General features: G+C 39.3%; 1 protein-coding gene across 4 annotated transcripts in view; it reads right to left on the bottom strand.

Moving 5' to 3' along the window:
- pde10a (phosphodiesterase 10A) overlaps positions 1–26,362 on the bottom strand; it is a 132,717-nt gene that overhangs the window by 85,362 nt on the left and 20,993 nt on the right. The window contains exon 1 of one of the 4 annotated variants that reach the window (XM_065251218.2): positions 2,633–3,297. The exons of the other annotated variants lie outside the window; for them this stretch is intronic. Coding sequence (XP_065107290.1) covers positions 2,633–2,696 — 64 coding nt within the window. The 5' untranslated portion in view covers positions 2,697–3,297. Of the gene's footprint in view, positions 1–2,632; positions 3,298–26,362 lie in introns of those variants that run through there. 4 annotated transcript variants of the gene reach the window in all.

Here is a 26,362-nt window from a genome sequence, read left to right as displayed (position 1 = left end):
ATCAAGGACTTTGCTGATGTAACATGGCTGCAGCAGGCACAATGATATTACGTAGTGCCCGAAAAAAGTCCCCTGCTATTGAACATAACCAAGGGGACTATTTTCAGGCGCTGTGTAATATCATTGCGCCTGCTTTTCAGTCGATCAGCTGAATGGATTCCAAAACTGTAAAAATCAAATGTTTCACTCTGCTGGAAAATGAGCATATTTTTTAAAAAGTGAGCGTCCCTTTAAGGAAAACAACAATCCTGAATTAAAGAATTAAGTGAAACAAATAATAAATGTTCAACATTAAAAGACCAAAATTAATATTATATTATATTATAAAAGGAATAATTTACGATGGACCGTTGAATTATTTGAAAATAATGCACACCCGAGGTGATAATACCGCACAACGTAAAGCAGGTGTGCATTATTTTCAAATAATTTAAAGGATTGGAGTCAATTATCCACTTATACAAGGGTTAAAACAAATATTGCTCTGGTGGTTATTTTAAGAAATTTGACAGGTTAGGTGTGTGGTTTATAGAAAAAAATCAAGACCTATGAAACATTTCTCAACCAATCAAAATAAAGCATTCAACAGCCCTGTGGTATATATTATGTTATATTATATTATATTATATTATATTATATTATATTATATTATATTATATTATATTATATTATATTATATTATATTATATTATATAGCTTGCAGAAGCTGTTGGACCACTTTCAACAGAAGTTTGAGACACATTAATGTTGATATTAAACTGCCCAGGTGATTTTTTTCATTAGTGTAGCAAATCTAAAGTAAAAAAATCTTAAACTGCACAATATCCTTTGTGTAGCTCATTTCTGTGACATTGAAGCAGGAGAAATACCCTGTGCTTTATTTGATTTTGAAGCGGAAACACACATATCATGTTGGATGAAACTGATAAGTACAATGTATAAGTACAATATATAACCAACGTTGCACAATGAAACGGAGCACCACATAAAGGTTTTATGTATGCAGATATGCGAATGATATGCAGATATGAACATATACATTATGCATGCATTTTATTTCCTCATTATCTTTCAGGAACATAAAACAAACATAGTATGGTGGTAACACAGCATCTCTGAGTTACTGCTATGAATTGTGAGAAATTGTATTTGAAGTTAAGCACAATAATTCCTCTACCTGTAAAGCTCTCCTAAATTATTTGCAAGACAGGACAGTGAGCCTCTGCCATATAAACATAATATCTTATTATAGCTTTGGATGAAAATGAACATGTGTGACTCCTGCCCTTTTTTTTTTTGTAGCACTAACATGGATCCTTTTTCAACAGAAAATGTGAAAAAGGTTAAATAACGTATATTGGTGGGGTTTAGTGTATGAAGTTCTTATTGCAATATACAGGCTTAATGTATTGTCTTCTACTAAAAGTATTTGTCAAGCGAAACAAATGGTAATTTCTAAAAGGTATTCAATTGCACATGACATTACAACTATTAAGCATGAAGATTAGCATTCAATTACATTGTGTTGTGCAGCAAAATGCACGCATGGAGCAAAAATATGCATTCAATTTACTTTCCTTTCTCCAAATATGCAGCATTAGAAGCAAATGTGCATAATGTGTCAAGTGTAAATATAGCAATACCTACACTTATAGTCCATTTATGGGCATAAAGGCGACAGATAATTGAAAACAGTTTTTGATATTATCTCAGTACGGCACATACTGTATCAGGGTCAAAGACTTAAGTTACAAAAATGACCCAAATTTTTTTTAATATATACAATTTTTAAAGACTTCTACACACAGTCAAAAAATATGAGATTATATGGATTGAATTTAATAGGCAATAAAAAATGTTATCTATTCAGACCGAGCATTTTTTAAGATAATGAAGTGTTAAGTCTTTGACAATAAAGAATGTGACAGGAAATGTTAATAAATGCTCATTTAAAATAAAAATAATCCTGAAAATCTCCCTTCAAATCCATTCAATGAAAAACATAATTTCTGACACTTCAGGCCATTACTGATCAAAAGAAACACTTTAAAGATCCCACAACTACTGTACGGTGTATGTGCACATTTATGCCATGAAGAAAAAGTCTACTGTACAGTGCTTGCCCAAAGGACAACTTTTGCTATACCACAGGCTGTTGCAGATAGTAAAGGACTCGATGAATGTCCTTTTTTATAAACAGGTCCAATGTTTATGCATTACTTGTCTTGCTCCTCAATTAGACATGTCCAAATAAATTACACTGGCTAATTAGCATTCCAGTAGCATTCAACTGACTATTGTGTTAGTCTCTGTGCGTTTTTAAACATGTACAGTGAATATAGTTTAGTGTCACCTTTATTTAATCTAAATAAAAATAAAAAATCTAACACATGTATGTCCCCACCCAGTTACTGCACTGAGAAACTGAGCAGAAACACACATAACAGGTGATGGTAGAGAATTATCTTAACAACAACTTATAATGATCATGATTGTTCAAATAACACAATCTTGCAATCGTTATATTCCTGCTCAAAGTTAATGTTGAAGAAATAAAAGCAACCAAAAGTTTGCAATTCGAAGTTGCATGCAACAAAGAATGACGGACATGGGAATTAATAAAGACACCTACTTGAGCCAAGAAAACAGTCCGTAAACCTTCGGAAACAGCTTGTTGAAGGCGGACCATCTTCCATGTCTGACCGAAAGCGAGTAATGATAACTCTTGACGCGATGTGCCTCTCGGTTTAATGTAGTCCTGCTTCTATAAACGAAATGATCCGATCCGATTCAAACGCCGGATGACATCAAAGCGCGTCAGACAACGCTGTGTAGTTACGCGCACTGTCCAGTACTGCAGACGCGCCCAGTCCTCTCCCACAGTATAATGTTATAAAAGAAGCAATGGAATTAAGGGAGCTCGACTTGAGTCGAGCCGGAGAACGGCACTGATTGCGGCGGCGTGTGCGCGTCTCCTCCCCGGCTGCGCGCACTCTGGCGCAGCTGCTCGTCTCCGGTGTACTGCTGTAGCGTGTTTGTCTCACATCAGTGTTTCCCACTGCTCGGGGGGGCTTGGGGGCGTCGTTTCTCAGGGTTGTACATCCTCTTATTTTATAGTGTCGAGGCAGGACGTTGGGGAATTAATTTGAAAGCAGTTCGTGTAATTTGAAAGACAGATGAGTGTTTTATAAGCGCTGCCATAGACGCCATTCGCTGCTACACAAACAAACATGCTGGGTTGTGCGCGCACTGGAATCTTTCTGACAACATTAAAGACTGGACTTTTCACAGATTGTTTTAACATACAGTTCGTTCATAAAATCTGCTGTCATCGAAAACAAATGACCGTAATCTTATAAACGAATGGCTGAAGCGAAGAAATCATGCAAGCGTGCGCTGCTGTGGGCTGAAGTGCTCTGACGTCAGCTCGCGTCAGTTACTGTGTGTGAAACAGATCGAGTGCGCGCTTGTGTGTGTGTTCTCAGCTTTTCGCTTTGGCACAGTGTACTAATGAAAAACTACTGCTGCAGAAAAGACGACGAAATCATTATATATATGAGAAAATAATACAAAATTACAGCTGTACAGTCACATGTTATATTTTTTTGCAAACCCGTTATATTTTTTTGCAAACCCTCGTGCGTAATTTTAGAATTGGGTTATTGTTAAAAAAATCAATATAAAAATATTCTCTATCTGAGTTTTCTATTTCTAAGCATAATAAAATAAAATAATTGGACCTATTTTGATTCTTAAAAGCACAACACCAACAACAGATTTTTAATGATTGTTCAAGTGATTTTAGGTGATAGTGTGTGATTCTTACGCTTAATTTCATTTTATTTCATTTTTTAAATTAACCCAATCAAAGCGATGTGCGACTCCATCACAGGTTACTAGAATATATAGCTTATATTGCTGAAAAAGGTTGCAAAATACTACATGATAATAAAATTGCAAGCTCATGCAAAAGCATAATAGGAAAATCATGTTTTAACAGGTTGTTCATGTAGACAATTTTGAGTCAATAATGCACATTTTGTGAAGTTTCAGTTTGTTATTGCAGCATGGCATACAGTAGAGACGTTCTGTGTAATTATTACCGGAGTTGGGTTTCTGTTCCAGTTCTTTTACCCTGAGGTTTATTTAAAGGATTTCCTGTATCATTTTGACGTCCCATTGACGTCTGTTGGGCCCCACACTTTCCAAAACTAAAGAAATATTTCTTCATCTGGTGACTGAGCATTTAGACTTGAGTTGGTGGATAAAATAAGAGCTTGCAAAATGTTTCTTTATTTGGTAAGAACTGCACATGGTACGCAATATACTTTTTAAGGAACACTTGCAATTCATTCTTTAAAAGTAACTAGTTTAACAAAAATTTACCACCAAATAAAGCTTGACTCCTGTTTAAACCACTTGCACAATATTGCATTAAGATTGGTATATCAGTGTCAGTAAATTGAAGCAGTTTCTCATAAGGTTCATAACAACTCCAATTGAGCGGGCAATGACTCTGCAAGAACTGATTTTCACTTTGATATTACTGTAACATACTCATGTTTCCAATCTCTACTCTTTGATTATATATAGGCTATGATGTATATTTTAATTCAATTTATTTTTTTCCTGAACATATGCACAAGTTTAGATAATAAATTAATCATTTGTAAATATATTTTTTTCTAGGTATAATTTTTTTTTTTTTAGATATTTAAAATATTTTTTTCTCACTTTGCAATGGCTATGTTCAAAATGGCATGTTAGTGTCAGCTAACAGTATGTACTGTAGTTCATACTATATTTACTGTAACAAAAATGTTTTAAACAGTATACCACACTGCTCTCTGATGACCTTATCTTGCATACTTAAATCAGTAGTGTTATCTTCTCAGAAATAAATATGCATTGTGGTATACTGCATGTGGTAAATGTACTAAGTCAGAAGTTGCCTATTATGCATAATATGTAATATATGATACAATAGTACACTTTTCCCTACCTTTAATATGGTTCAACAGAGCATTTTAATTTTGGAATAGCAAAAAAGGTGAACCCTAACTACCTCAAATACACTCACCATATCACCATATATACATTCGTCCCACCCCGCATGATTCTAACACTACTTAAATTTAACATAATACAATTTGCTTATTTAATCCATTATAATAGTTTTTTTAATGAAAAATATTAAGTGTTTTTTAGGTGTATCATCCTACTTTTTGGATTTAATTTGGCATAAATAATTTGTGTTGGATTAAATAAATATTGCTTGAGACTGAATAATGGGAGTTAATATCAAATAAAGGTTTTTCTAATTAAGATAACAAAAGAGGGGGACATATTAATGTTTAGTTATATTTGTATTTGAAAGAGTTTCTGTTTTGTTGTTGGGTTACATTTGTTGTACATTGGTTACCAATGTACAGACAACTAGAGCCTCATTACATTGAGCGTTACATTGTACTGTAAGTGTAAATGTCTTAATTAGAAATAATTTACTTTGGAAATGTTTATGCCAAAATCAGCATCTGTTTCAATTGAGTGTAAGTTATGGTTAGTTTGCTAATGTGTGCTGTTGCATTATAACTTTATCTTTCTTAATTTGAGTAGAACTAACATAGCATTGCTGAATTAAAGTCATTTTTACTCAGATCAACTCAATTAAATTGTGCTAAAGTAACTAAAAACAATTGAATAAGTGTAACTAAATACATATATCTAAATTTAGATAATTGAATTGCGTGCAACCACTTCAATTAATATTTTTTTCATGTGATTTGCACATACACTACTTATTTACTGTAAATTTTGTTGCATTGTTTGTATATTTGTATACTTTTAAATGTTTTGTTCTTTAAATTTATTTTTTTTATTCTCATTTTTAACGCATTGGTGTGGAAAGCAAAGTACGAATTTTATTGTGCAGGAAACTTTTGTGAGAGTTTACATGCATGCCTCAGACATCATCACAGCGTTTTACAGTGTGTGGGGAAAAAAGTGCAAATCATATCAGATCTTTTGGGCTCATCGAGATATGTGTTCAAATCCATTTCCTTTCGGACGTTACAAGACCTACCTTAGGTCTTTCAACCAGAGCTCCTGCGCAGAACCTCTCTGATTCACAACCTCATCTCTTTCATCGCAAAACCACACTGTAAATAGCCTTGTATATCCTTGCAGAGTGAATTATAGGGTAATAACCATATGAGGAAACCTGCCCTGCAACACAGTAAGACGCCACATCAGAAGAGACCAGCGGTGACGTGGGTGGGGAGCTCAGCACTGAATGCTGATCCATTAAGAATATGTAAATGTCACTCAGGACTTTGTGGATAAGAGTCATTTTACAGCAGCTACCTCTTTTCCCATTTCTAACCACCCGGTGTTTAGAGCCTAAAGGGAATTTTCGCAAACCAAACTTATGTCATGCGGTTTTAAGGGTTTTCCTAAGCTCTGTATGTTCAAGTGCTATTACTCTTAACATCGGCAAGCTTACAGCTCCTGGTAATGAAGGTTTGTATGTGTTTGACTTTTATTTGGATCTGGAAAACAAAAGAATTTTGTATCACATGAAAAATTAGGAAAAAGATTAATGAAGCTTTATTTTCACATCTGCTACTTTTTCAGACATCAATAATATTACAGATCTGCAGCTGTACATCAATGGAAATGTTTGCAAATAATTTACTTGCATTTTGCTTATTAATTTCACTTTGATTTACATTCAAATATTCAAGTGCCAATAACCTTAATTTTACATCACAACTGTAAACCATTGCTAGTCAGATTCTTATTTTGAGATAACTACATCAGACTAAAAAGTTGGACATGCATATGTTCTCAAGAGGAGTCATCAGTATTTTCCAAGAAGAACAAAGACTTAAAATAAGATAAAAATATAAAAAAAATTTGCTGCCAAACTTAAAGCATGCTAAAAGCTATAAAAAATTATTTTATCGGGTCTTAAAAAAAGACACAAGGAAGACAGCTTCTTGTCTAGACAGTACTACGTGCTGTTTGTAAGTTTAGACTTGCCCTGCATGTATGACCTGCATTATACAAACAGATGTTTCTTGGTTATTATGCATAGTTATAATGCACTTTTATTACACAATAATTTATTTAAATACTCATTAACAAACTCTTACGGCCTAAACAAGTCCTTGTCAAGGGAGTAATACATTTAAGGGAATATATTTTGACACATGCATATCCATTGCTTTAATACACTGTAAAAAAATATATATCAACATATTTTTATTATTTTAACTTAAAGGGGACATTTGGTAAGACTTTTTTATTATGTAAAATACATGTTTGGTGTCCCCAGGGTACATGTGTGAAGTATCCCACGGATAATTTATTATAAAATGTTAAAATTGCCACTTTGTAGGTGTGAGCAAAAATGTGCCGTTTTTGGATGTGTCCCTTTAAATGCAAACAAGCTGGGCCTTGTTTCCTGTAAGACTGATCTTAATATTACGGGCTGTTTCCCAAAAGCATTGTAACTTAAGTAGCACTTGAAAATCGTCGTAGATCTACAAGTTCTTTGGAGTAATCATTAATGCATAAGTGCATCGTAAGTCAACAGAGATACAAGGTCCCCTGGAGGACAACCAGCAAATTGCACTCCTGCAATGACAATAATGTAATGTTTTAAATCTATATTTAGTTATTGGGTTCTTTGTTTATTTGTTTAAATTGCTTTAATATAAATATTTAAATGAAAAATCTTTTTCAAATGAAAAATTTAAGTGACTGAACATAAATTAATAAAGAAGGAAAACGTATTTGGTGCAATTTTGGTAAAAGTTGGTACTAGCAAATTGATAAACAGTTCCTTCCAATTGCTGCTATATTTCATCAACAATAAAAATATTGTTGTTTGGAAGGAAAATGGCATTTGATTAAAGAAACCACATAATTTAAGGTTTTTAGGCTTTTATAATGTTCACACATTGCCTTTCATCTATTCCATTAAATTCAGAAGGCAATACTTGAAGAAACACCTGATTTGTAGAGAAACTGCTCTAAACCTTAATTTATTCTCTGACGGTTCATAATGGCCAAAGGTTGTGCTCAATATAAATATGTACGGTACACTGCAAAAATCCATAATAATAAATAAACATAGATAATAAAAACAAATAATAATAATAATCTAAACTATAATGTAAAATGCAGAAGGCATTGCGCAGTAGGACGATTCCTAACTTAAGCCGCCTTTCCACTGCACACGACAAACGACGGCCGATAAGCCGGAAGCCATTCATTTCCTATGGAGAGTCGCAAAGGGTCTGCGTGAAGTGCCGACCATCTGCTGATGCGTAAATATCGGATCCGTTTTGAGCGTTGGATCCGTTAAAAATTTTTGAACTTGCGCGACTAAACCGCATGCGATATTCTGACCGGAAGTTATGTATTTCATTGTATTCCAATCATAAACTGTTTGTGAGGTAAAAATGATTAATCCTTTTTGTTTAACTTTAACACTTAAATCCTTTTAAAAAAAACTTTTGATTACTGATAATAAATACATTATTCATTTAATTTGTGTATGTAATTATTTTAATCTTGTCTTCATATGTTCTCTCAAAAAAATATTGGCAATCTTTGTCATATATGCATAGCTGTTTATTGTTTCATTCATTTGCATTCATTTATTTATTCCACCATGGTAAATTTATTAGAATGAAGCCTCTTGCGCTGGAATGAGCTTCCCTCCCATATACGATTAAACTGAAACTTCATTACGACTGCCACTAGGGGGAGAACTCTGACTGTCGTTTCCGTATGTCGTATGCAGTGGAAAGGCGGCTTTAATATGGAAAAGAATATATCATGATGCACAAATTATTAAAACATAAAAAAGAAGTCATTGGACAATAATGAACAATATTATTAAAAATATTAGTGTACATCTAAACAGGCTAAACAAGTTTCTGCTACAATTACGAGTCGTTCTATAGTTGACATATCAGCACTTGACAAACGGATAGTAAGTAGCACTTAAAACCCAGCTGAGAGCGATCGCTTTACGTGCATTTTTGGGAAACACATGTAAATGAACAAGAAATGTTTGTTAAGTAGCTTGTAGAAAGCGCTCTTAAGTGCTAAGTTTAATTGTTATTGAGAAACCCAGCCTTGATGAAATGCAAACACAAATCACCATAATGTTGGTTTGTTGAAATTCAAACTCAATTGTGCTGTCAAGCTACATTTTTTTACAGCGTACTTGCACCAAATAAATTAGTTTATTTGAGGATAAAAGAGGATATGTTTAAAAAATGGCTGCAGTGCAATGCATTCTGGGTACTATTTTTTTAGCTTTGCACTGATTCGAAAAAAATTTCTGCATTCATTTAGGAACCGCCATCCAGTCATTATTTCGAAAATAACATGCACTATGCATGCTTAATTTAATTTAGCACAAAAGTTCACTTTTAGTCATCCACAAATTAGTCAGAAAAGATGTGGCTGGTATAACTACTGTATCAATCATCCACCTAAAGGGTCAGGTTGATTATTGCAGTGGCGGCCGGTGACTTCTTTTTTCGAGGGCGCTCAATGTGAAGTTCGTCACAACATGTATGTAGCTTGTCATGTGTGTGGTTTGTAATTTCAAAATATGTGTTCTGCACCTCGTGAGATCATGTGTGCTTGTCAAAATAAGTGCCTGCTGCAGATGCATCTAAAGGGTTTATGATAAAAGAGACGCTCGCGTTTGCCAGATACTCGCATAATCTCATGTATAATCAGAGTTTACTGTTAAGGGAGTGTCTTGCGTGTATTTTGGGAACTCTTTTATCATAAATGGTTTTGACACGTGTGCAGCAGGCACTTATTTTGACAAAACACATGATGCACACAAGATCTCTTGAGGCACAAAACACATATTTTGATAAAAGGAACCACACACATGACACTCCGAACACTTATTTTGAATTAGCGCCCCTCGGATGAGCAGTCACAAGCCGCCTGGTATACAGTACATTATACATAAGTGCACAGTATGCATGTATGTATGGTATGTCATTTTGAACACTGCCAATATTAATCTTAATTTAGTTAAATTCTGTTTTATTTATCACCAAACACAAGGACAAATGCTTTTCACAATTTTGCATTTGTTGCAGATCAGCTAAAGTAAACAAATGGGCCTAATAGTACATGCGTGGAGACAAAAGACAATAAGCAATATAGAGAAAAAACGATAGAAAACATGTAAAATAGAAAATACACAGAATACATAATATTAGCGAATGCATGATATCATAAAATGTATAGAATCACTAATTTACATTTTATAATGAAAACACAGTTTCTAAAAAAAAAGAAAGATTGAATTAAAACCAATTTTAAAAAATGGGCATGCTTCAAAAATACCTGTCATTATCAAAAGGTTTGCACATTTCGTCAATAAGCATAAAACGACAAGTATCAAATTAAATCAGACGTGTCATCCAGCTTACATAAAAATGGGCCAAAAATGAAAGAGAAAATGATATAAAAACAGGCAAACTAATATGCATAAAGAATCTACATAGCATTTCATATAGTTAAATGACTATAAGATGTGGTCAGACAATTATACTAAAGGCAATATTAACTAAGTATAAAACCCTAATATTAAACCTCATGTCAGCAGTCTTCCAGCGAGCAAGAAGAAACCAGACTCAACAATCGGGAGAGACTGTTCTTCTCTGAAACATTAACATAACACTGCTGCTTGTGTGTCTGGTCATTCAAACAAACAGAGGAACAATGTTTACACTTGAAGGTAGAAACAGCATACAAATTGCACACTCATAGTTGCATATTATCTGGAGAAATAGACAAGTGTGTCATTTGCCATACATAAAGGTGCAATTTGTGAGAAGTTTATGCCATAAAATGAACAAGAATTATGCATTGCAAATACACTCCTGATTTTGTGATCTCTAATCATGAGCACTGCACAAACCCATCCAAAGAGGTTGAGGTATCACTTATAAATGAGCTCCAATGTAACTTCTAGCGGTGAATATCTTTGCCAATAACCAATACAATTTCCTTTTAAACCCTAATGTCATAGTGATGTTGTCATCTTTTGCAGAGCCATATTCCAAATACAGATACTTTGTTACATTGTCTGCTCTTAATGTTTGTTGAAAATTAATCCAATAAAATTTAAACTTAAACTGTACTAAATGTATCCCTTAAAAATAATATCAATTTTTATCCCTTAACAAAAATTGCTGAATTATTCTGTAATCACTTAAATACAGAATATGGCTGATAAAAACTGTGAAGCATACACTGTATAATGTCTATTATTTTTTATAAAATCTGTAAACACAGTAAATGCAGTAAAATTCTTTATTGCTTGTTTGTTGCTACAGGTTCTCAACAAAAGGATGAAATGCATCACAAAATTATTTCAAAATAAACACACAAGTGGCTTTGATGCGTGGTGCACTGTGGAGATCTGCAAAGCTTTTGTAAAATGCAGTCCTCTTTGATACATTTACATCAGAATTTGTTGATATACAATGTGGTAGCTATCATTAATTTTATATCAAAAATCGGATATTATGCATTTGAATTGAAAACTGAAGTGTTGTCTTTTATACATTTCAAACCTATTAATCAGGGGCAGAAAGCTATAAAAGGCACAGCTAAACAGACCTCATGCGTCACAGACCAAATAAAACTGGGCGCGCCATCTTTGATGCTCTGGATCTTACAAAGTGTAATAGACTTGTCATTTTTGTTTTAGTTAGGAAAAACTGTGCCAGGCACGACAGCCAGTTTGAGCAGGAATATTAGATTAACACATTGCCCAGCGTTCAGTAGTGCAGAGACGACAGCAATGTTTTCAATAGCATGATGTACTGTACTAGTCTTACTATCTGTTTAGTATAACAAGAGAAAACTGAATGCTGTATGTCACAATACAATGTGCTCCTCTTGACTTTACATTTCCAGGATGACAAATAAGCCGAAAAGTGACCGCAGCCAAGGTTTCTTTTTTGACAAAAAAATAAAAAATATAAAAAATCGCCTTATTTATTTCAAATTCACATATAACATTGACATACTATTTTTTACACTACATTTAATGAAATAATGCATACTGTTTTACAAACTGTAAAAATAGTATGCAGCATTAGGTGTATACACTGCACAGTATAATAATAATAGTAATTTGAAATAAACTCAACACAATCTTTCATGCATTCAATATAAAGAACACTGCAGTGAAACATCTGTGAGACTGACACTCATACAGGAGGCTCTGTGTAACAAAATTAAATCATACACCGATATTTTTATGCTGTTGTCTAATTGTAGCTTTGTCAGGATTTTCTCACTTCCACCATTCCAAGCCTTTAACACACACACAACACACACACACACACACACACACACACACACACACACACACACACACACACACACACACACACACACACACACACACACACACACACACACACACACACACGTGTACACATGCTTTAAACCCACAAACACCTCATGCACGTTTCTGAACCCTTCCAATATTAACCGCTGTGGAAGGTTACAGGCTTTCACTTTAAACACACACACATTCTCCCTTTCTAAACGTCTGCTGTGACAATCCACAGGACAGCCGGGCCATTGACGTCAGAGACAGGGCTATGAAAAAAATGGGTCCCTGGAGGCTCGAGGGAACTTATGCTCATCTTCACAGCCTGTAACTATTTCAACAATGATAATAAGAGGTAAGTGTTTAGCCGCTATATACACGCCATCTAATACCCCCCAGAATGCATCCAGATTATAATGATGCTCTTTGTGGTTTTTATATGATTTACGAGTTAGTTTCTAAACCGATATAATCTTCCACTGGATGGTTTTGTCTTTTAAAAATTCACTACAGTAGGCTTTCAAATTTCTTTTGTTGAGATTATGTCTAAAACAGATTTTTAAAGGAGTATGGTGGGCATGTAAATCTGAATCGATGTAATCTCAGCTGATCTTTGGTTAAACGAGAAGCACTGACGTACGGCTGATGCATATTGAGATTAGAGTGACGTCAGGGCAGCTTTACAGCGATGCTTGAGCATTGCCATAAAGAGAGCATGAGCGGATGGTACCATATCAGGAGAGCCTGGGGGAGAAACCGCATTTATCTCTGTGGGCCCACCATCGTTAAACTGATGCAGGACTACCTTCAGCATGCACTATGAAGTGTTTTATTCCTAAAAACATTATTTATATAGTTTAAATGTGGTTTATTTTTTAATATTAGTAAAATGTGGATGGCGTCTTTGACTTCTGCCAATAAGCATCCATGTGGTATCTATCCAGAACACCTCAGCAAATGCACAGCAACATGATAGAAACTAACCAGAACAGCCTAGCAACAGCATAGCAACATGTAAAACCCCGGAGAACACCATAGCAACTGCATGGTAACACCCTGAGGTGTGTTTCCGAAAAGCATAGTTTGCCAACTATGGTTGCAGGTTCTACCGCTACAGTAAAATTCAGTGATTCGGCTGTTTCCCAAAACCATCATTCGCTAACTGCATGCTAACTTATGTGGTTGTAACTACAGCTCTCCAGCTCTTATTAGACGTATGGTTTCTTGTTATTATGACATGTTGTCACAGGGTGACTTTTATAGGGCGGAACCAAAAGTGGCGGAGAAAGGTTCCGCTTGAAGATGGTTTCCGCCCAGACCCGATTTTTAAAGCACCTTTTTACTTCCTTGGTCTCCCTGACAATGTAAATGATGAGTGAACGAGCAACAGGTGCGGTAAATCAATGTGGCAACCCATGATTGGAGGAGGGAGTGGAGACAACACACATAAATAGCTCTGTAGGAAACACAAGGGGAGAGCGATTGACACGAGAGTGATTGACACGAGAGGCGATCGACACGGGGAAAGCTCCTTATTGCCAAGGGCAAAATGAAGACACGCACCTTTTGAAGAGCCCTGTTACATTCCCCAGCTCTGGTCTTCATGCCTACATATATGTGAGTGCAGTGTCTCTTTAATTACAGATGAGCCGCACCTGAGCGAAGCCTAATGGGTTGATTATAAAAGAGTCTCGGACTGCTTCTAGTCACGCACACAGAGATTGAGAGCTGAGCACAGCCGTGCCTTCTGGAGTTACAACATTGCGGCCACCCAGCAGTAGACAACGTTCCGCCTTTGTGACTACGAGCTTTATTTGACAACCTGCCCATTATTTTGAACCTATTTCTGTTAAATAAATACCCCTATATTTTTGATACGAGCTGCTCTGTGTGCGTCTCTCCTTTATGTTAAGGGTGGTGTCCGACTACCCGTAACATAGTGGGGGCTCGTCCGGGATTAATAGTTTGGTTAAGTTGGACTTTAGTGTTAATTGCGGAACTTTTGAATGCTACGACATTTTGGTGAGTATTCTGGTGGGCAATTATGATTGTCTGTTTTGTTTAGAATCGAAGTTTATTTTATTTTGGTGGATATCTCAGGAGGGGGCACGTATGGGGTCTCGAGCTGAGTAAGCCACTGAAGATTGCGTAGGCATTTAGAATTTTGTTTTGGTTTTGTTGGACAACATCTTGCCTATCAAAATACCTTTTGTTTAGTCGTATAAGCTTGTGATATATTGTGGCATATCGTCTATTTAGTGAGAGCTGGTACTTCGATAGTACTAGATTAAATTCGTGGGTGGAAGTAACAATTCGTGGTCGTTTGTAGCCTATAGTGTGCTCTTTGTTTGACCACTTTAGATATTCGCTACTTTGTAGCTTCGTCGCAGTTAAGTTTTTTTTTTTCTGGTAAGTGTTTTCTTGTATTCGATTTTGCGCATTTAAGTGTCTTTTTCCGTTAAAATGGCAACAGAGGAAGCATTCGTTAAAGAACCCTCTGTGGAGTCATTTTTGAAATTTTCCAAAGAGCAGTTGCTGAATTTGGCTGCACTTTATAACATTGAGCTCACTTCTGCTGAAAAGCGCACCAAAGATACAATCAAGGCTGTGTTACAAACCGTTTTGATTGGTAAGGGCATTCTGCCTGCAGAGATGCAGTCTCTCGTGTCTACAGAAGCGTTACAGCTACAGATTCGGCTGAGAGAGTTAAGTATTAAAGAAAAGGAAATCGAGTTTGATCGTGAGCGCATGCAAGCACAGAACCGTGAGCGTGAACTGGCGTTGAGAAAATTAGAACTCGAAGCCCAGAGGGAGGGTATTCCTCCTTCTAATCCGAATTCATTTGATGTCAGTCGTCACATCCGACTTGTGCCACCTTTTGTGGAAAAAGATGTGGAAAAATATTTTCCACACTTTGAGCGTGTTGCCACCAATTTAAGTTGGCCGAAAACTGCGTGGGCATTTCTCCTGCAATGCGTTTTAGTGGGAAGGGCGCAGGAGGTTTACTCTTCACTAACAGTGGCGCAGAGCGGTGACTATGATGTTGTGAAAGCGTCAGTTCTGAGGTGCTATCAGCTGATTCCTGAAGCATATCGACAGAAGTTTAGGAACTTAAAAAAAGCGGAACGTCAAACTTTTGTTGAATTTGGACGAGATAAAGCGGCCCTGTTTGACCGCTGGTGCTCATCACAGCAGGTTGATAGTCAGGAGAAATTGCGTGAATTAATTCTTTTAGAAGAATTTAGAAACTGTTTGCCAAACGCTGTGGCAACCTATGTAGTTGAACAGAAGGCTGAATCTATTTCTGAAGCTGCTATACTTGCTGATGAATATGTTTTAATGCATAACATCTCCAGAGAACGTTTCCGCTTAAGAGTTAATCCATCCACTAGCACCGATGTAGACACGAAAAAGAATGCCACTGTAAAAAGTAAAAAGCCCGGGCATGTTGTAGCAGAATGTTTAATATTAAAGAAAAAACAGTCCACAAAACCAATGGGTCTCGTTAGTTCTTCCATGAAATTGCCACCTGTATTTCGTGCAGAGTTAGAATCAGAGAAAACCAAGTCCGTGTACGAGCCCTTTTTGACGAATGGGACCGTATCTGTGCCTGGTGAAGAGGCTGTTGCTGTGCGCATCTTGCGTGATACTGGCGCTGCGCAGTCTTTTCTTCTCCGGGGCTTGTTGCCGCTGTCTGAAAAGACTGCAACTGGCAGTAGTGTTCTTGTTCGAGGAATAGAGATGGGTTTTCTCGATGTTCCCTTACATCACGTGCATCTTGATTCAGATTTGGTGTGTGGTGATGTGGTTGTTGGCATTCAAGACTCTTTACCAATTCCCGGTGTCACATTTCTCCTTGGCAATGATTTAGCCGGGGGAAACGTGTGGAGCCGTGGCGATGTCCCACCCGAGGTTGTGTCTATACCACTCGTTCAAGAGTGTCCTGATGAGTGCGCACAAAAATTCCCAGAGGTATTTCCCACAAGTGTCGTCACTAGGTCGCAGGCTCAGAGGTTGAGGGATGCAGCACCTACCGATGACGTCGACCTGAGTGACAGTTTTGTCGCTCACCCTGCGAAGTGTGAAAGGCTCTTCGAACCCGCTTTCACTCAGTGCCGCGGTAGCCCAGTGCCTGTAGTGAACGATGAAAAAAGGGAGAAAAAAACGTTAGATGTCTCGTTGTCATTAGAAAAACTTATTTATGCTCAGCAAAAAGACCCCACTCTTGCTTCATGTTTTAAAGCAGTTCAGTCTGTTTCAGGTCGTGCCAGCGAGAGTCCGAACTATTTCATCAAAGACTGCTTGCTCATGCGGAGGTGGAGACCCCAGAAAAGTGATGTGTGGAATGAGATTGAACAAATTGTTGTGCCGTCTGAAAGCAGACGCGCTATCTTGAGTGTGGCGCATGATGGTGTTTCTGGTCATTTAGGTGTGACTAAAACATTCAACCGCGTTCTTCGTCATTTTTTTTGGCCTGGGCTAAAGCGTGATGTAAGGCAGTATTGTAAAACGTGCCATGTCTGCCAGATCAGCGGTAAACCAAACCAGACAATTCCACCTGCACCGTTACACCCCATACCTGCCATCGGTGAGCCTTTTGAGAAAGTAATAATTGACTGTGTCGGTCCGCTTCCACGGTCAAAAAGTGGATATCAGTACTTGTTAACTATAATGTGTACTGCTACTCGCTTCCCAGAGGCGGTGCCTCTGAGGAAGATAACGGCTAAAATAATTTCCAGGGCTTTATTAAAATTCTTTTCTTTCGTTGGGTTACCAAAATTTGTTCAAACTGACCAAGGAACTAATTTTACGTCGCGTGTCTTTTCCCAAGTCCTAAAGTCGCTCCAAATTAGTCACCACATCTCTAGCGCGTACCATCCGGAGAGTCAGGGCGCTCTCGAGCGATACCATCAAACGCTAAAATCTATGCTGCGTGCATATTGTTTGGAGGTGGGTACAGACTGGGAAGATGCGATTCCTTGGATGCTTATGGCTTCTAGAGAAGTTGTGCAAGAATCAATTGGTTTCAGCCCTGCAGAGCTGGTGTTTGCTCACGATGTGCGTACGCCTTTAAGTGTCATTAAAGATCGGTGGTTGAGCAAACCTACTTCTCGTAGCGCATTACAATTTATAAGCGACGTTCGTACCCGACTATACAGGGCGCGTGAACTCGCAAGAGATAATTTAGAAAAGACCCAATCTAGCATGAAAACTTGGTATGATCGAAAAGCAAGAGCCCGTTCATTTAAGCCTGGAGACCAAGTGTTGGTTCTCTTACCCGTGCCCGGTTCTGTATTCCAGGCACGATTCAAAGGACCATATACTGTTGAAAAGAAAATATCTGATTTGAACTATGTCATTTTAACCCCAGATAAGCGACAGCATTCTCGCGTCTGTCATGTAAATATGCTCAAATCATATTATACACGTGAAAATGTTAAAACTAACTTATGTAATTCCAATTTACCTCATCCAGTCGAATCCTCCGTGTTGCTTTCTTCACTGGTAGAAGAAGATGACGCAGTGTCTCCTCCGTCGCGATGCGTGATTGAAGGTCGACTCAACAACTCTGCTATGCTGTCGGTCATTGCAGATCATTTATCACATTTAACTCCCTATCAAACCGCCGACATATTGTCTGTGATCGCTGATTTCCCTGAGCTGTTCGGAGATGTTCCGACTGTGACGACAGTTTTGGAACATGACATTGACGTGGGTGATAAATGCCCGATTAAACAACACCCATATAGGGTAAATCCAGAAAAGCGAGCTATTCTGCAACGAGAGGTTGAGTACATGTTAAAAAACAATATTGCTGAACCTAGCTCTAGCCCTTGGAGTTCCCCGTGCCTTTTGGTTGGCAAACCTGATGGCACTTACCGCTTTTGTACGGACTACAGACGTGTTAATACCATCACATTGCCGGACAGTTATCCATTACCGCGGATGGATGACTGTGTAGACCGTGTTGGCTCGGCCACATTTGTCACAAAAATCGACCTCCTAAAAGGTTACTGGCAGGTGCCCCTTACACAAAGGGCAAAACAGATATCAGCTTTTGTGACCCCAGATGCATTTATGCATTATAAGGTTATGGCTTTCGGAATGCGTAACGCACCTGCTACATTCCAACGCTTAGTAAATATTGTTTTAGCTGGAATGTCAAATTGCGAGGCGTACTTAGACGACATTGTTCTATATAGTACACACTGGTCCGAGCATGTAACAAAACTTCGAGAGCTTTTCTGTAGGCTGTCAAATGCAAATCTCACAATTAATTTGGCAAAATGTGAGTTCGGGAAAGCCACTGTCACTTACCTGGGACGGGTAGTTGGCAGAGGAAAAGTTTTTCCAGTAATGGCCAAGGTAGCCGCTATTCAAGAATTTCCTGTGCCCTGCGATCGGCGCGCGCTACGCCGATTCTTAGGAATGGTAGGTTACTATCGCAGTTTTTGCAAGAACTTTTCGACTGTGGTTTGTCCCCTCACTAATTTATTGAGCCCTAAAACTAAGTTTGACTGGACGGAGTCCTGTAATAGAGCGTTTGAAAACGCCAAAGCGCTCCTGCTGACTGCTCCCGTACTGGCTGCGCCAGACTTTAATAAACCTTTCCAACTTGCTGTGGATGCCAGTAATGTTGGCGGGGGTGCCGTACTTTTACAATCCGGTGCTGACAATGTAAACCACCCCGTGAGTTTCTTCTCGAAGAAATTTAATCCTGCTCAGCAAAAGTACTCCACTATTGAGCAAGAGACTTTGGCTTTAGTCTTGGCTCTTCAACACTTCGAAGTGTATTTAGGTTCAACGGTACACCCCGTTATGGTTTATACTGACCATGACCCACTCAAATTCCTCAGTCGCATGTACAATTCAAACCGTAGGTTAATGCGCTGGAGTTTATTGCTTCAACCATTTAACCTCCAAATTGTGCATGTACGGGGAAAAGACAATATTGTCGCAGATGCGTTGTCTAGGGTGGATTCTTAATGTTACACTTTTACAATGTTAATTAAAAAAAAAAAAAATTGTTTGTTAGAATAAAAGTTATTGCATGTTTGTTTGGATATTGATTGGAAAACTTTAATTAGGAAAAGAACGTATACATTCAGTTGTGCTAAAAAAGAGTTTATAGGGGGCTCGTTTATTTAATAACTATTGCGTAGTTGCAATATGCCTTGGTTTATCTATGATATATTCCTGTGTAATTCTAATTCTTTTTTTCACATGTAGATACGCCTTGTAATGATGATTTTGTAGCAGGAACTCTATCGTCTGGGTTGGCTCGGCAGTGAGCTGAGTACAAAATTCATAAGATTATACAAATATGTGTTTTATTGATCAGTGTATGGCGACAAGTCACCATTTTGGGGTGGGGGTGTTACATTCCCCAGCTCTGGTCTTCATGCCTACATATATGTGAGTGCAGTGTCTCTTTAATTACAGATGAGCCGCACCTGAGCGAAGCCTAATGGGTTGATTATAAAAGAGTCTCGGACTGCTTCTAGTCACGCACACAGAGATTGAGAGCTGAGCACAGCCGTGCCTTCTGGAGTTACAACACTGCGGCCACCCAGCAGTAGACAACATTCCGCCTTTGTGACTACGAGCTTTATTTGACAACCTGCCCATTATTTTGAACCTATTTCTGTTAAACAAATACCCCTATATTTTTGATACGAGCTGCTCTGTGTGCGTCTCTCCTTTATGTTAAGGGTGGTGTCCGACTACCCGTAACAAGCCCGAAGGCTCTGTTGATCCGGGTATCACGGGAAGCGAGCGGAAAGAGGACAGAGCCACAGGCGAAAGAAAGGCATGCTGTGGGTCTTTTAAAGGAGCACCCCGAAGAGGTTTCGTTTTGTGCTGTTGTGTTGCGCTTGTGGTTGTGCTGTTTTCCTCTCAGGCTGAAGTTGGTGTGGCTGTGTGGGACGAAGTAAACCATAGTGGTTGGAAGACGATTGGAGACTACTGGATACTGAAACGAAATGAAAGGAGAAGCGGAGTTAGCGTGAGTGTTTGCTATATATTGAGGATATTGTGATACAAGTGAAATCACTGTGCAACCCTGTTGGGGGCAGAAACGCCCTGCCTTGTGAGGCTGGAAATAATCGTCTGTGGGTAACAAAAAGGAGAGCATCAGAAGAGATCTTACAGTGACTGTGAGTATGAAACATTGAGTCTGAGAAACACTGTATACTAACCTGTTTCGTAGCGAACGACTCCCGGAAAAAGGAGGACGGCCCCACCCCTAAACAGTGTGGTGGGCGAGCCGAAGGAGGACAACTTGGGCTATCACAGCGACGTGAAGGCTGACTGGGTTAAACACCGTCTAACGGACTCCGGCGAAGTGGAGGAAGACGGGGAGTCCTAAGTGTTCACTTTGAGTACGGTGGGTGAATCTGTGCTGTTGTGGAAATTTCACTTTGATGTGGTGCTGTGTACTGCTGTGTGTGTATTGTCAGAAACCCCCCGCCTTCGCTAAATTCGCCGTGGGAGAACGGAAAGGCTGCCGGTGGCAGTTGTTATTACCTGGCCTATGCTGTGAGCAAGCTCTGGATGTGCAGTATTACTGTGGAGAGAGAGAGAGAGGAACCCGCAGCCTGTGGAGAGAGAAAGAGAGCGAACACGAGGAGAACCCTGTCTGTGCCGTACTTACTGTACGTTGTCCCAAGTGGAGAGGTGAGAGCCAACCAGCTTTTGAATCACTGTATATGTGTGTCCCAGCCCGCAGTCGGTGGAGAGAGAAAGAGAATGAACACGAGGAGAACCTTGTCTGTGCCGTACTTACTGTACGTTGTCCCAAGTGGAGAGGTGAGAGCCAACCAGCGTTTGAATAACTGTATCTGTGTGTCCCAGCCCGCAGCCGGTGGAGAGAGAAAGAGAATGAACACGAGGAGAACCTTGTCTGTGCCGTACTTACTGTACGTGGTCCCAAGTGGAGAGCCCGCAGCCTGTGGAGAGAGAAAGAGAACGAACACGAGGAGAACCCTGTCTGTGCCGTACTTACTGTACGTTGTCCCAAGTGGAGAGCCCGCAGCCTGTGGAGAGAGAAAGAGAACGAACATGAGGATGATGTCCTTTTAACTATTTAATTTTCCCCCTAAGAGATTTTAATATTTAATAAAAGTTGTTAAATTTTAATACTGTGTCGGTCTGGTCATTGGGGTGTTTTGGGACCTCCTTGGGGTGGAACTAGGAGGGGCGTGACCCGCGACAGGGGCGGTCCGCTTCTCCGACCTGTGACAATGTGACTTAGATTGATCATGCTTTTGAACAAAATAAGCAAGCAATATGCAGTGTATTTTATATTCAACATTCCAAATACATACAAAGTTCACTGAAAACAAAATTGCTGATGTAATGCGAAAAGTTGTCCATAAAAAATAAGAGGATGACATTATCTTGCTTTTGAATGCTGACTGGTCAAAAGACGCGAGGATGATTGTGACGCTGGGTGTCAGCTTGGAAGGTTGTCTCACTCTAGTCTATGATCTTATAATTTCTGACATTACCTCGGACAGACAACTGTCTTGTTGCAGTTTTAATTTTGTTCTGGAGATTGAACTCCCGCACTTCCACCAGAAAGCACAAACCGTTTGATATTTGATATGTAAAACTTGAAATAAAACTTACCGCGGAGAAGTTAAGGATCTCAATCGTCTCTGTTGCTACGTGATGCGACAATCATTTATTATTTCAAATCCGTTTACAAGCGATCCTTCCAGAAAAACGCAGAGTTTTTTTGTGATTGTTGCGGGCAAAAATCCTTGATATATTACGCCACTTTTTCTTGAAAAGTGCGATGAAATATGCAGGATTTTTATGCGATGAAATTGCGGGAACTTGCAAAAACTGTTTGCAGCTTTTCAATGATGTTCACTTCACATACTCACGTCACTTCATAAAGTTCCCATGGCAACAGGGGACATGGCTCCGCTTGCAGTGTTTCCGCTATATACATTCAACCGTGGCGGCCCGCCACTCCTAAAACATCCCCGCCACGCCTGCGGTTGTGGATAGAAGGGATACAGCAAACGAAATCTCGTTGGATGAGCACTGTTTTATCCTAATCCTTTAACCAAACCCAACTCTAAACACAAAATTTCACACGATTGTAGGATGTATTTGTATCCAATTTAGCCAGAACCGCTGTTTTCATCCTAATAATCCTACCTCCAAATCTAATCCTTAACTTTTCGGCATTTGCTGTATCCCTTCTAGACAAAACCCACAGCGTCAGCTCGCAAAAAGCTACCGAAATGTCCGCTCTGCGAGACTGGCTGTCTAGAAATAAATTCCTTTCTGGATTTGCGTTGTTCACTCATTTATAAATAAATCTCCTAAAATATCATAATTTCCTCCATGGGTTTAGTTTTATGCACAAATAGATTTAAATCAACAGAGGATTATTAAGCTACGTTTCTGTTTTGAGGAATAATAATAAAATAAATAAGCCTATACGAAATATGTTGCACTTAAATAATTATTAAATTGACAAAACGAATAAAAAAGTATTTGAGTTTCTGTTCTTTTTTTGTGACGCGCTCTAAAACCAAACCAGTAGAAAGCACGTCATGTTTTTAATGATTATATATAAGCACAAGGTTTTCTCCTTATTGTGAGTTTACACAAATAAAAATACATAATTTGAAGTTTCGAATGTTGTTTTACTTTTATCTTTATGACTATAAATTTAGGGTAATTTAAGCTGCAAGGTCATCACGCATATAATGTTCACCGGCGCATATCTACACCAACACAGCGCAGGGCTGCGAGAAAAGACATTATTAAACTTTTGATTTAACATATTACGAGTTTTTTGGACATTCATTTGGAATCACTGTACTCATATTATCAACTTATCTGGCCATTAGTTATTTATGAAGGCGCAGCGCACTGCTGAGCGCTCAGCTGTCAGTCAATCGTCTGTGCTTTAGATCGACACTCACAAAGTTTCACATTAAATGATAAGATATTTGTCCAAAAACAAAAGGCTAAATACTGAATACTACTTATATGCGACTGCAAGACATTAATAGTCGAATCTGTTTGTAAGGAAACTTACATTATTCCCGTGGAAGAGAAGAACGTTGGTAATAGAAACTTGAGGCATATGGTGAGACTGTTTTATCTGTTTTCAGACGAAACAGCAGGGTCGGGGTACCCGCGGGTGAACCGCATAATATTTGATCTAACGGGTGTAATAGGCTATTTCCGTGTCATTTGTGTTGTAGATGCAGGTCGGGACTCAATAGACAAGAGTAAAATGCGGGTCTAACATCAAAGACAAAAATTCGACTCGTTTTTAAATGTCCCGTGCTTATTTGTGTTTAAGATCTGTCTGAAGACCGGTAAAGGTTTATATTTAACTGCGCGATTTGCGGTGTGACCGGCTCGGGGTCATAGTCTTTATGTCAAATGGTACGGGTGTGAAATAAAATTGCTGCTGATGTCGGATAACTGGTCGGTTGTTCTGTCAATCACAGCGGTGCGGATTATCAAACAGGACTGCATGGCTTTGTAACAGCTCTGTACGCTAAACACGAGGACGAACTTGCAATGCACACTACATTAAAACTACAATGAAATATCCGAACTACGTACGTAGCTGTGTAACGTTTTTTTAAGAAAATACAGTTTAGATCAAACATAGAAAAGCAATATGCTATAAATATAAGGAAAAGTAAATGACAGCGTGAAAATTATAAAAAAATACATGTTAGTTTACTGTAGCCTATATTCTACATTAATTTTTTTTTACATTTATAATCCTCATGGGCGCCCCCTGCCGCCACAGCTGAAAAAAATCCTAGAGGAAACACTGGCTTGTGTGAGGTAAATGCAAAATTTTTCAACTTTCTGCTAAGATACATGTGATTTTTGCCATGAAAATGTGGGGCTTGAATGATTTCATGATCCCCACTTTTTCATAACTTAGCAGATTTTGCGCACGGAAATCTGCAATTTATGCTGCGAAAGTGCGGCGTATTTGAAAATAAAAATGCGTTCCCGGCATAAATATGCATACTTTGGCTGATTATGCATTAAATTATGCGATCTCACAATCGCGTTTTTCTGGAGGGACTGCGATAAAAATATTTATACATTGTGTTGTAAAACTGATGAAATTATCTTGATATATGAGCCGCAAGTGTGTCCCTGTAGGGTGAGCTGCAAGTTTGTCCCTGGACAGTGAGCCGGGAATGTGTCCCTGGACGGAGAGTGTGTCCCTGAATGGTGAACCGTGAGTGTGTTCCTGGTTGGTGAGCCACAAGTGTGTCTCTGGATGGTGAGCCACGAGTGTGTCCCTGGACAGTGAGCTGCGAGTGTGTCCCTAGACAGCAAGTCAAGAGTGTGTCTTAGATATTGAGCCACGAGGGTGTCCCTGGACACTGAACCGCGAGTGTGTCCCTGGATGGTGAGCCTTGAGTGTGTCCCTGGACCGTGAGCCACGAGTGTGTCCTTGGACAGAGTGTGTGTCCCTGAATGGTGAGCCATGAGAGTGTTTCTGGTTGGTGAGCCGCAAGTGTGTCTCTGGATGGTGAGCCACAAGTGTGTTCCTGGATGGTGAGCTTTGAATGTGTCCCTGGAAGGTGAGCCATGTGTATGTCCCTAGACAGTGAGCCTTGAGTGTGTCCCAGGACAGTGAGCCTTGACTGTGTTCCTGGTTGGTGACCCTTGAGTGTGTTCCTAGATTGTAAGCATTGAGTGTGTCCCTAGACGGTGAGCCTTTGGTGTGTTCCTGGATGATGAGCCTTGACTGTGTTCCTGGTTGGTGAGCCTTGAGTTTGTCCTTGTATGGTGAACCTTGACTGTGTCCCTGGTTGATGAGCCTTGAGTATGTCCCTGTAGTGTGAGCTTTGACTGTGTTTCCTGGTTGAGGAGCCTTGAGTGTTTCTACAGATGGTGAGCCTTTAGTGTGTCCCTGGACAGTGAGCAACGAGTTTATTTCTGGACGGTGAGCCGCAACTGTGTTCCTGGTTGGTGAGCCTTGAGGGAATCCCTGTATGGTGAGCCTTGACTGTTTTCCTGGTTGTAGAGCCTTGAGTGTGTTCCTGGACGGTGAGACTTAAGTATGTCCCTGGACCGTAAGCTGCAAGTGTGTCCCTAGACGGTGAGCCTTGAGTGTTCCCCTGGCAGTGAGCCGCAAGTGTGTCCCTGGATGGAGATTGTGTTCCTGCACTGTGAGCCGTGTGTGTGCCCCTAGATGGTGAGCCGCGAGTGTATTTTTGAATGGTGAACCGCAAGTGTGTCCCTGGAAGGAGAGTGTGTCCCTGAACAGTGAGTCGAAAGTGTGTCCATGCAATGGGTGTGTTCCTGGACATTGAGCCTTGAGTGTGTTCCCTGGATGGTGATCTTTGTGTGTGTGTTCCTGGATAGTAAACCTTAAGTGTGTTTCTGGACTGTGAACATTGAGTGTCTTCCTGGACAATGAGCTGCGAGTGTGTCCCTGAACAGTGAGCCACGAGAGTATCCCTGGACAGTGAGCTGCAAGTTTGTCCCTGGATAGAGAGCCGCGAATATGTTCCTGGACAGTGAGCCACGAGGGTGTCACTAGACAGTGAGCTGCAAGTGTGTCCCTGGACAGTGAGCTGCGAGTGTGTCTCTGGACAGTGAGTCGCAAGTGTGTCCCTGGACAGTGAGTCATGAGTGTGTCCTGGATGGTGAGCCACAAGTGTGCTCCTGGATGGTGAGCCGCGAGTGTGTCCTTGGACATTGAGTCGTGAGTGTGTCCTGGATGGTGAGCCACAAGTGTGCTCCTGGATGGTGAGCCGCGAGTGTGTCCCTGGAAGGTGAGCCATGAGTGTGTCCCTGAACGTTGAGCCACGAGTGTTTTCCTAATTGGTGAGCTGCAAGTGTGTCCCTGAACGGTGAGTCTTAATTATGTCCCTGGACAGTGAGCCATGAGTGTGTTCCTAGACAGTGAGCCTTGAGTGTGCCCCTAATGGTGAACTGCGAGTGTGTTCC

This window comes from Paramisgurnus dabryanus, chromosome 20, assembly GCF_030506205.2.
Source record: "Paramisgurnus dabryanus chromosome 20, PD_genome_1.1, whole genome shotgun sequence".
Classification (NCBI taxonomy): Eukaryota; Metazoa; Chordata; class Actinopteri; order Cypriniformes; family Cobitidae; genus Paramisgurnus; species Paramisgurnus dabryanus.
The sequence above is the reverse complement of the archived record's forward strand: the minus strand, read 5'-3'. Positions and strand labels throughout refer to the sequence as shown.